The sequence below is a fragment of the Centroberyx gerrardi genome, chromosome 12, assembly GCF_048128805.1.
Source record: "Centroberyx gerrardi isolate f3 chromosome 12, fCenGer3.hap1.cur.20231027, whole genome shotgun sequence".
In the NCBI taxonomy this organism is placed as follows: Eukaryota; Metazoa; Chordata; class Actinopteri; order Beryciformes; family Berycidae; genus Centroberyx; species Centroberyx gerrardi.
This window is the reverse complement of record NC_136008.1, coordinates 10,630,673-10,641,743: the sequence shown is the minus strand read 5'-3', so window position 1 is coordinate 10,641,743 and position 11,071 is coordinate 10,630,673. Positions and strand designations below refer to the sequence as shown.

At 43.0% G+C, this 11,071-nt stretch overlaps 1 protein-coding gene across 1 annotated transcript; it reads left to right on the top strand.

Moving 5' to 3' along the window:
• The first annotated feature begins 1 nt into the window (after nt 1).
• ddx61 (DEAD (Asp-Glu-Ala-Asp) box helicase 61) lies at nt 2-10,848 on the top strand. Its single transcript, XM_071908512.2, has 13 exons — nt 2-140; nt 1,116-2,036; nt 2,569-2,632; nt 2,751-2,855; nt 5,038-5,167; nt 6,195-6,341; nt 6,804-6,898; nt 7,019-7,141; nt 7,373-7,501; nt 7,648-7,828; nt 7,921-8,022; nt 8,141-8,359; nt 8,918-10,848. The coding sequence occupies exons 2-12, from the start codon at nt 1,858-1,860 to the stop codon at nt 8,350-8,352; spliced, it is 1,467 nt and encodes a 488-aa protein (XP_071764613.1). The 5' UTR covers nt 2-140; nt 1,116-1,857; the 3' UTR covers nt 8,353-8,359; nt 8,918-10,848.
• Nucleotides 10,849-11,071: the final 223 nt, after the last annotated feature.

Sequence of the window (11,071 nt, the reverse complement as noted above, 5' to 3'; positions counted from 1 at the left end):
AAGAGACAAAAGACAAGAGTGACAACTCGTTGGATTTCTCGAAAGAGCGAGTGTATTACCAAAATAAATTCAAACAGCTTTGAGAAACTGTAAGTAACGTCACAACGGTGAAGACTTTGGATGAATGTAACTAACTGAAGGTAACAGTTTTCCTCCGACTGGTTAAAAAGTCACAATTTTCAAGCGTAGTAGTTAACAGCTAACGTTGCCGTTAATGTTAGCAGACACATGCTAAGCTAACGTTAGCTTGCTAACATATACCCAATCTTTTGTTTGATCGGGTTGAATATAGTAGAAGTAACAGGTGCGATGTGGATATCCGAAGATAGATACTTTTGTGCGCAGTGTTTCTCGATCAACAGTTTTAAACGGCGGACTCACTAGCTGGCTAGCTGGCCGAGCGCAAACTCGGGACAAGAGTTAGCTTGCCAGCTAAACTATAGTCGTAGCCACGTTTCCAGGCAAGAAGTTTGGACGCTGCTGCCAGGCTTGCTAACTGTTAGCAAGCTAATCTAGCTAACACCAGCAACAGCAAAGTGGCTCCTGAAAGGACAGACAAAAGACTAAAATACTTTGATTGTCGGCTTTCCTTGCCATGCTGTTTAGCAAGATAATATTGCGGTTAAATTTAGATTATTAGCTAATCCGAATTCAAACACTGGCGGTTGTAGCGATAGCAGGATGCTTGTTTTTAGCTCGCTTATTTGGCTAGCCATCCGAGGCAACCAAAGCCGGGCGGCATGTTCACAACAAAGCGTCACAGCCAAAGTTTGTTGTTGATGGCCAGTTCTTGTCATAAAGTTTTATCCCCACAATTTATTTATGGTTAAAATCGGTTCACGTTATTTGACAGAACTTGCTGGCACTAAACATAAACTAACCAACTAACTAAAACAAATCAACGAAGTCGTTTTGCCGGGTAATTGCTGCAATAGTTAAGTGGCTTAGCTAAACGTGGCGTTGTTTGAAAAGAAACCAGGGCCAATACATAGTCATATTATTGATTTCTGGTCCAGTTTAGACAGCTTGGGTTTCCAGCTATTTTAACTGTGCTGTTACTATTCGCCTGTAAGTGTTCAAAATAAATAGCCATGTTTCTGTTCATTGCCTGGCAGGTAACCTGGATTTTGCGTTGAACAAAAATTCCCATAGCAGTTGCAGACTGCCATCTCAACTTCTGACGTTACTGCGGAAGACACGGGGACTGGAACAAGACAACTATAGACATTTAAAGACTGTCAATGTAACAGAAAAGACCCTTGGAGTAATTTTTCTTTGAGCCAGTATTGAGCATCAGCAAACAAGTTGAGAGACTCTGCAGTGTTAAAGATACAAATCATAGGAATAATCAATGTGACTTGGCTCAGCGGACCATATTTTGCTACTAGCCAATTTGAATGTAAAAAATATATAGCACTTGGACTTTAAAAGCCAAGATACTTAAAGAAAAGAGAAAGAAGAAAATCCAGTAAGATTAAGACTACAGCAAGGATAAGACTACTTTGAGACAGACAAATTACAAGAAAAAAAAAAAGTTTATGTTTTGGACAGATATATGATCTATTTATTCATATGAATGTTAATTTCTCCCTTTTTGGAGAGTTGTCTTGTAAATAGACAGAATTCATACGTTGGGCTCTTCTTTTCAAGAGGTCTGAACGTAGGGTTGTGTACACATTACATTCTTTAAATAGGAAAACTAGAAGCAAAGCAGTTTTTAGTTTTTCACATTTTAGAGATATTTTTACACAAGAGGGCATTAAGAACCAAGTGAGGGAAGTGGAGTAACAAAACATAAAAGGAAAGTAAAAACAAATCTTTACACACTGAGTGAATAAAAGTTAAGCTGTTGAAGCCATGGCTACAGCAAGAACAGCAAACCCAACATCCATGATGGGATTGAACAAGCCAGCAAACGGGCAGCTCAGAGGACAGCCCAAGCCAGCTGGCCTACAATCAGGACCCCATGCAGCTGCCCAGCAACTCGGTGCCCACCAGAAAGGAAGCAGCATTCCCCAGACCAGTGGGGGCATCAAGTAAGATACTGGTTCCACAAATTCCCCTGACCCTTTCACTTAAAGGGGAATGCTGCCCATTTTCAGTAGTAAAATATGTCTGTCTGACTTTACCCTTTTGGGGGTACTGTGATCATAGGTATAATGTTTGTATTGGTTCCAGAGCTGGAATTGCCAGGCCCAACGTTGTCAGTTGACACTGCATTGTTGGCCCTTTCAGATGGGCACACTCAAATAAGCTCTGTTTTCTTTCAAGATGCCAGGTTCACATCTCAGATCCAAATGTCCATTGACTTTGCATTGTACTGAAAAGGGGCCGTGCCAAATTGGCATCCAAGGTAAATAAGCTGTTCATGTGACCTGACCCAGCTGGGCCTGGCAGTTCTGGCTGATTAAAACTCTTTGCCTATGATTCCAGTAGTCCTCGAAGGATTGAGAGACATTTTACTATTGTACATGGGCAGCATTCTCCCTTTTAATATGGCTCTTAGTTGCCTGTGTGTGTGTTGTTATTGTTAAGTGTAGTCTTGACAATGCAAACTCCTCCAACCAGATTTGGTGATGACTGGAAGAAGTGCCTGCATCTGCCCCCAAAAGACACTAGATTGAGAACCTCGGTAAGTTAACTATAGTATATTATCAATAGAAGACAGTACTTGTTTGGATTCATTGTTCATAAAACTGCTTTTTGACACTTCCACCTCTTGAGATTTCTTTCTGCTCTGCATCTCCCAGGATGTGACGTCAACCAAGGGGAATGAGTTTGAGGACTACTGCCTGAAGCGGGAACTGCTGATGGGAATCTTTGAAATGGGATGGGAGAAGCCCTCCCCAATCCAGGTAAATATTGCCAATAGAGCTCAGACCTGCCAGCCTCTTAAGGTTCCAGAATTATCTTCTATATGCTCATAGCTCCTGGTGATAATTAATCTTGGCCACAAGGATTTTACTGTGCAACACAGGAAGTAATCCAACTCTCCACACTCACTGAGCTTGGCTTCTCAGGATCTGCCCTCTGCTGGTTTGAGTCCTACCTCTCAGGGAGATTCTTTAGAGTGTCTTGGAGAGGGGAAGTGTCTAAATCCCACTGCTTGTCCACAGGGGTACCTCAAGGGTCAGTGCTTGGACCCCTTCTCTTTTCAATATACACCACCTCACTTGGTACAGTCATCCACTCACATGGCTTCTCATACCATTCATATGCTGACGATACCCAGCTCCTCCTATTGTTCCCGCCAGACGACCCCACAGTCTCGGCACGGATATCGGCATGCCTCGCCGATATCTCAGCACGGATGAAGGAACGCCACCTTCAACTTAACCTGTCAAAGACTGAGCTCCTTGTCATCCCAGCCAGTCCCTCTGTACAACAACAGATCAGTATCCAGCTCGAATCAGCTCAGCTCATTCCCGCAAAGTCTGCCAGAAACTTGGGTGTCATGATTGATGACCAACTAACCTTTAAGGAGCATGTGGCTTCTGTTGCTCGGTCATGCCGATTTGCCCTGTACAACATCAGGAAGATCAGACCCTACCTGTCTGAACATGCAGCACAACTCCTAGTACAGGCGCTTGTAATATCACGCCTTGACTACTGCAACTCCTTACTGGCAGGGCTCCCGGCATGTACGCTCAAACCTCTGCAGATGATCCAGAACGTGGCGGCGCGTCTGGTCTTCAACCAGCCCAAAAGAGCACGTCACTCCGCTGTTCATATCCCTCCACTGGCTCCTAGTTGCTGCCCGCATCAAGTTTAAGTCCTTGATGCTCGCCTACAAAGCAGCAATCAAAACGGCTCCTACCTACCTGAACTCCCTCATTCAGGTCTACGCTCCCTCCCACCCACTACGCTCTGCCAAGGAACGGCGCCTGGTGCTGCCACCACAACAAGGCCCTAAGTCTCTAGCCAGACTCTTCTCTTCTGTTGTTCCTCGGTGGTGGAACGAGTTACCAAACTCCATTCGATCCGCAGAGTCCCTCTCAATCTTTAAGAAAAGGCTAAAGACCCAGCTCTTTAGTGAACACCTTTTCACCTGATGGACTGTGTAATCCAAAAAAAAAAAAAACTCTTTATCTGCCTCTATGCACTGCCTCGTAGCACCTATGTCCTGTCGGACCAGAACTTAGCTTTATGGCACTTAACTCTCGTTGTTTTCTCAAGAATAGATCCTTGCTTGTGTTGTATTAAAATCTCATATGTACGTCGCTTTGGATAAAAGCGTCTGCCAAATGGGAAATTGTAAATTGTAAGTACTAGTTCTCCAAGATTGTAAAACAGTTGCATATATGTTCTGGGATATTTCTCGCCACGATTTCAATAACATGGTAAACTTTATAATTTGGGAATGAGGTGTCGTACAAATGAACATATTTTGAACCTCCTCAGCCAGTGTCTCTAATCTGCTCCATGTTGTCTTGGCTATCGGTGGACATCAACCTTATCACCTATAGCAGGGGTATTCAACTATGTGCCATGGAGGACTGAGTGTATGCAGGTTTTCATTCCAACCAAAGACTACACCAGGTGATTTCACTGATTAGCACACCTTCACCTTCATCATCTGGTGCAGTCTGTGGTTGGAATGAAAACAGGCATACACTTGGCCCCCGTGGGACATGGTTGAATACCCCTGGCCTACAGGTAGGAGAAAATTCAAAGTGGGCCTGTGTCGCCCTACGCACAGTTACATTGTTAGGGAGGTGCATGTAAGCTATGGTGGCAGCCTCTGCACCTATACCTATGGCGACACTTCAACGCAGAACCATAAATCAGCCTTAATGACCGATGGTCATACCTGTTCTTAATAAGATACTGGAGAATTGGAGGTTTCTTTGTGGTCGCTAATTTTAATTGTTATAGGCTATGAGCATAGAAAAAAGCATTTCTGGATTGTAAAGGGGCAGGCAGGGAAAATTCTTTTGCATGTAGCACTTCATGACTGATTGGTGGTTTTCAAATAAGTTAATCTTATCCAGTGAACTCTGCCCACTGTACTGATTGGGCTTGTCTGTGTGCCAACAGGAGGAAAGCATCCCAATTGCCTTGTCAGGCAGAGACATTTTGGCCCGGGCCAAGAACGGCACAGGGAAAAGTGGAGCCTACCTCATTCCTCTCCTAGAGAGGATAGACCTGAAGAAGGATCATATCCAGGGTGAGATGAGTTTCCTCTGCTTCTGCCTAACTATTCTAATTTTAGAACATCCAAAAGACAAAGTGTACATGTCTCTTTCTTTGTTACGTAGCTCATGTGTGCATATATGTTCAATGTGTATGTAATGTGCTATTGGCCACATGGCTATCTAGGGCATATGGACAAAACCATATTCTGCCACACATGTATTGTGCTCTACTGGAGCTGTGCCATGAGGGACCAGCATACCTTGGCCACACAATGGCCCTCATTCATCAAGCTATTGTAGACAAGAGTGCAGAATCTACAGCGGAAATTATCCTAAGACACTTGCCATGTCTGATTCATGAAACTTTCTCATGTCACTAGCTAACATGGACACAACGGTAGCCAAGCTTTTCGTGAGCGAGTTTACTTACTTACTACTTAATATCGCCCTTGTGCGTTCAGGAGGTGTAATGTCACTTTTTTCCCGTACAGTTTTAACACATGGGAATTTTGACTTTTTATGGAAATTAGCTATTTACTAGTGTCCGGGAGAATCTGAATCATGGCGGGTGCCAAACAAAATTGGGCCGTGTTCAGAATCTGTTACTACTACTACTATGCAACATGTAACTCTATGGCACATGTAGTATGTTTAGTGTGGTAGAATCCCATTCCGGACACGGCCGCGGTGTGTTGCTGACACAACTTATTTGTTAGAAACACACTATTCGTTTCCTTTTAAAAGTGTTACATTTCAAACTGGTAACTGAATAATAATTGTTTACATACCTAGTGTGATAACTTGGTGAATGAGGGCCATTGAGTTAATTTGCTGCTTGTCAAATAATTTGATTAATTTGGGTTTGTTTGTTGAATGTTATGGGAATTGTTTGCATCTGAGCTAATGGCTCACAAGTCAAATGGTATTGTCAAGCCAGATGATATACCTGAATGTGTCTTTTGGTTTGTGAATATAAAGTTTTATTTTTATGTGAGCAGTTTTGCTGTCACACCTCCTCCATGCATTCTCAATCCTTTCCATTTCTTTTTCTCAAACCAGCCATAGTAATGGTGCCCACAAGAGAGTTAGCCTTGCAGGTGAGCCAGATCAGCATTCAGGTCAGCAAACACTTGGGAGGGGTCAAGGTCATGGCTACCACCGGAGGCACCAACTTGAGGGACGACATCATGCGTCTGGATGAGATAGGTGAGAGGTTATTTTGTTCATGCCACTAAATATGGAGCGAGATGGAAAGGACCATTTCCATGCAGCTCAGTATTTGCAAACATACATTAGTATTTGCTAAGACTGTACTTGGTGGTTCTTGAGTAGCAGCAGAACCAGTCCCCACTGTATCATATCATTTCATTTCTTCAACTTAAACAAATTATGATTAGTATATTTCAAGTAATTTTAGAAATATGTTTTGTATGACGTGGTTCTATTTGTATACTCGTGTACTTTTGCTGGTATTTGTACCAAAGTTCAATTTTGGTATCATGACAGCACTACTCAAAGCCTGGCTGAATGACATGCACTTTTGTTGACCTCAGTTTAACTATGTCCAGGAGGTGTCTTACCAGCATGCTGTGCAAGAATATTGCACAACTCTTCTCTATGGAAGTTGACATGATGTGCTCTTTCTGCCTCCCCTCATCCTCCTCTTAGTGCATGTGGTGATAGCCACACCAGGCAGGATCCTTGACCTGATCAAGAAGGGTGTGGCCAAGGTGGATAAAACCCAAATGATGGTGATGGATGAGGTGAGCGTGGCCCTTTTTTTTTTTTTATAAATCACTTCTCAGTAACTATTTAAACATTAAGGTTGCTCAACAGCCTGCCACTTTTTACACCCTCTATCTCTTATCTATCCCTGTATTCAGGCAGACAAGCTGCTGTCCCAGGACTTTGTAGTCCTGATTGAAGATATTATCAGTTTCTTGCCCAAAGGCCGTCAGATCCTGCTTTACTCTGCCACCTTCCCCATCAGCGTGCAAAAATTCATGGTGAGAACATAAAGCAATTCTGATACTCTTATGAATCCAAATGGTAGATTTTGATCTTGTCGGTTTTATCTGAAGTGTTGCAAAGATTTTTTTTTTTTTTTAGGGTAAAAATGCCCCCTAAAAATCCCTGCACAGTTTCATTTAAATGTCCTTAAATTATTTCCTGAATAGTTGAAATCTGTCAGTGTTTGTCATTAGAGCACACTATGAAAGCATGTATGTCTTGTCCAGTCCAAGCACCTGCAGAAGCCGTATGAGATCAACTTGATGGAGGAGCTGACCCTGAAGGGCATCACTCAGTACTATGCGTACGTGACTGAGCGACAGAAGGTCCACTGCCTCAACACGCTCTTTTCCAGGGTGAGTGCAATGCACAGGTGCAGCTTGTGTAGACCCACATGGGATATCAGAGACACAGAGGGTCTAGGGCACTTGATATCCTTTGTGTATGTGAGTCCAGTGCTTCAATTACCTGTCTGATCGCATGTATATTTCTCTTCTTACAGCTTCAGATCAACCAGTCGATCATCTTCTGTAATTCCACCCAGAGGGTTGAGCTCCTGGCTAAGAAGATCACCCAACTGGGCTACTCCTGCTTCTACATCCACGCAAAGATGATGCAGGAGTACAGGAACCGCGTGTTCCACGACTTCAGGAATGGATTGTGCAGAAACCTGGTCTGCACAGGTGGGTGAAGGGCATTGGATATTTAAAAATCTGAGACTGATTATTAATGGTTGACTAGTTGGTTAACTGTTTATGTGCTTGCTTTCTCTCAGACCTATTCACTAGGGGTATTGACATCCAGGCGGTGAACGTGGTCATCAATTTTGACTTCCCCAAAAGCGCCGAGACCTACTTGCACCGCATTGGCAGATCAGGTGAGGAAGGACCCATATGCAAACTCTCACACAGTCTGCTTGTGTTACAGCTACCACTCTCAAAATCTGGCACACTCAATCTACACTTTATAACACTGCCTTTCTCTTTTCTCCTTAGGGCGTTTTGGTCACCTGGGACTGGCCATCAACTTGATCACTTCAGAGGACCGCTTCAACCTGAAGGGCATCGAGGACCAGCTGGTTACTGACATTAAGCCCATCCCAGGCAGCATTGACAAGAGCCTGTATGTGGCAGAGTTTCACTCTGTGGACCCAGATGATGACGGCATCGAGGCAGGGGTCAAACACAAGGAACTGGGAGCAGCCTGAATTAATGGTCAGTTCTTCTCACAGATGGGGTGGGGGAGCATAAGAGAGCGTAAGGTTTTAGAGAACAAACAGTGGCGTCTGACATGTTTCTGTTAAGATTGTTCATAACAAAGGGTAGGATGAAGTGACGTGGTATCCAGAAGGGTAAAACACTTTACTTTGACCATAAATTTACATTTTTAACTTATTTGTTTAAGTCCTAGTTCAGATTCGGGACAGTTGGTTGGCGTGTCGGTCGGTCGCATTTTTTCTGGGCATATTAGGATAGATCATAATGAGGGAAACGCACACATCATCTGAGCAGTCAGGCTTGAAGGAGAGTAAACACTGCCACAGTCCTGTTGATAGATGGCATCCTCTTTCATCAAGTAGATTAGCAGAGGTTTTACAGGATTTAAAGGTGAAAGGGTAAGTGTTTTCTTCCTCAGGCCTTAGAACAGCAGTCAACATGGATTTGGACGCAGCACACAGAGCCAGCTGTCTCGACTGCAGGGTTGCTTGAGCAATGAGTCATTCACGTGGTTGTGATCAGAATTCCTAACTCGGCTCTTGTTTTGTTTTTCAGGAGAAACGTGGCGCCTAGCATTCATCACACATATTGTCGGCTACACATCAGACAAGATTCCAAGTGAAGATTTCTGTCCTCCACTTTGCCATCAAAATGGTCTATTTTTTAATTCCTTTTTATTTCCAGTTTTAGTTTACAGCAGTGGTCAGTTCTATCTCGGCATAGTTTACAGCACATGCTGGTCAACTGGCATGTTTCACACTGAAACTGCCAACTGTTAGTCAGTCTGGCCTTCTGCCACGCTGATATCACTGTAACCTGTGACTTGGGCTGAATCGCTGAAGTCTGTCTTTACCTTAGCCTCTAACTACACTGGAGGGAAATTCTCATTAACTTTTGATTGTGGTTTGACGTAAGAGAAATGTGAAATCAAAGATGGACTTGAATGATTCAGCCAAGGTCACATCCATGCTGTGCAGATGAGGCCCTTTCCACCAGTCATGTTCACCTCATGCAGACATGCCTTTGAGCAGATGGCTGAAGAGAAAACCAAAGCTGAAGAATAAGCCAGAGAATTAAAGAAATTAGAATAGAATATAGAAGGCTCCACAAACCAAAATGACCACTTTTGCTCTGAAGGCTGTCTGAAAGAAGGCTGCCATGATGCTGCAGTACAAAGGGCACAAAACAATGTTGTTGACGATGAACTTGATACTTTTTTTATAGTCAAGTGTTTACTGCACAAATACGATACTTAAAGGTGACTGTGTAATGTCAGTGACACTATACATGGTTCATTTTGTCAAAGCACAGACTCAATAATGAGAGTTAGTCGGTTTACTATGTAATTGTTGTATTTCATGGATCCCTTCAAAGCTATAGCACCAGGCAGCATCTTCTCAGGTCTTTAGGTTATCAATGATTTTATGTGAACCTGACAGGTTGAGGGGCCTTAGTCGACATAGCAACTACTTTTTGATGCCAAGACTCCCAAAATGTCATTGTGCTGAAACCAGTCAATTTGTTCAATCATTCAGTATCTTCTACACTCCAAAGTGCCTTAATCTAACACCCATCCACTTAGCTGTCTTGTGATTTGTTTTTCTGCCCAGGCCCCAATCCCATCTTTGTCTTCTGAGAGAAAAAAGTACCATTAATGTTGGGCCTGAGAGTAAGCAGGAGCAGTCACGCAGGATGGTCATTACCAACGATAAGTGGTTATTATGAGGAATTGCAGCAATTCCTTTTCAGACTTTTTGAAGTGCAGTTGCACTGTGAAAGGACTTGCTGTTTTTCCTTTGTTTTGTAACAGATGTTACATGTGACCAGCTGCAACTGTGTTTTCGGTACGGCTATGGTAAAGCCTCAGCACATTATTACATAAAAGACAGATATCTAAAATTTGAGGGATCACTCATTCACATTTTGTTTTCTTTTTAAGTTGTGGTCTCTCTCAAGCTGTCCGATTGACTCTTTGGCTGGCCTCAGCATTAATGTGAAGCACCAGCTGAGAAGGGACCATTGTGTTTTTGCTCTTCTAAAGCCTCTGCAGTACTCAAGAGCCCTGTCTTTTGTTCATGTCTGGCTCTGGAGTACCCTCGTTGATGCTGGATGTTGGCTCCCTAGTTATTTAGCCTCAGTGAAGGCAACTCTTAGGCCAAGAAATGTCACTTTTGATTACAGTCATGGGATGCTTATGTTGACCTTAAAATGTGAAAGGTAGTGAGAACCACCACCATCGACAGTATTTCATAGCCATGGCATTTTTGAAAAGTATGTTTTGTAAGTGGGTTTGAAACCTTGTCAAACCCAGACCTCGTCAGACCATTTTGTCCCGGCTCTGAAAATGTGGAGAATTGAATTGCCTCCATTCCGTTTGTCATGACACCAGATGTTTTGTTAAGGAGAGAGATGCCGAGTTTATTTTCTATGATGTGTGTTAATGCCAGCGCCTCAAAGGAATGAAATAAAGTCCAACTGAATCTCCATTTTCGTCTCTTGTCTGTACAATGTTTTTGGGTAATGTGCTTTCTTAAATGTTACTTTTAGTTGAATTACTGTCATTCTCCTAATGAGTATTTTCAACCATAGTAGTTATACACCACTTGGTACCGCAGCCAGTTTGTAACACTATCCTGTAGTAAAATTGTATGAACCTTATGCATTTTAACAGTGATGCCAGTAGTAATATAGCCTAACGACCATGAAACA

Excerpts from the sequence above, each read along its gene's own strand:
- ddx61 (XM_071908512.2), top strand. The coding sequence starts at position 1,858 with ATGGCTACAGCAAGAACAGCAAACCCAACATCCATGATGGGATTGAAC. Across the intron at positions 2,633-2,750 it reads ACACTAGATTGAGAACCTCG|GATGTGACGTCAACCAAGGG; the intron begins GTAAGTTAACTA and ends TGCATCTCCCAG. Across the intron at positions 7,142-7,372 it reads TCAGCGTGCAAAAATTCATG|TCCAAGCACCTGCAGAAGCC; the intron begins GTGAGAACATAA and ends TGTCTTGTCCAG.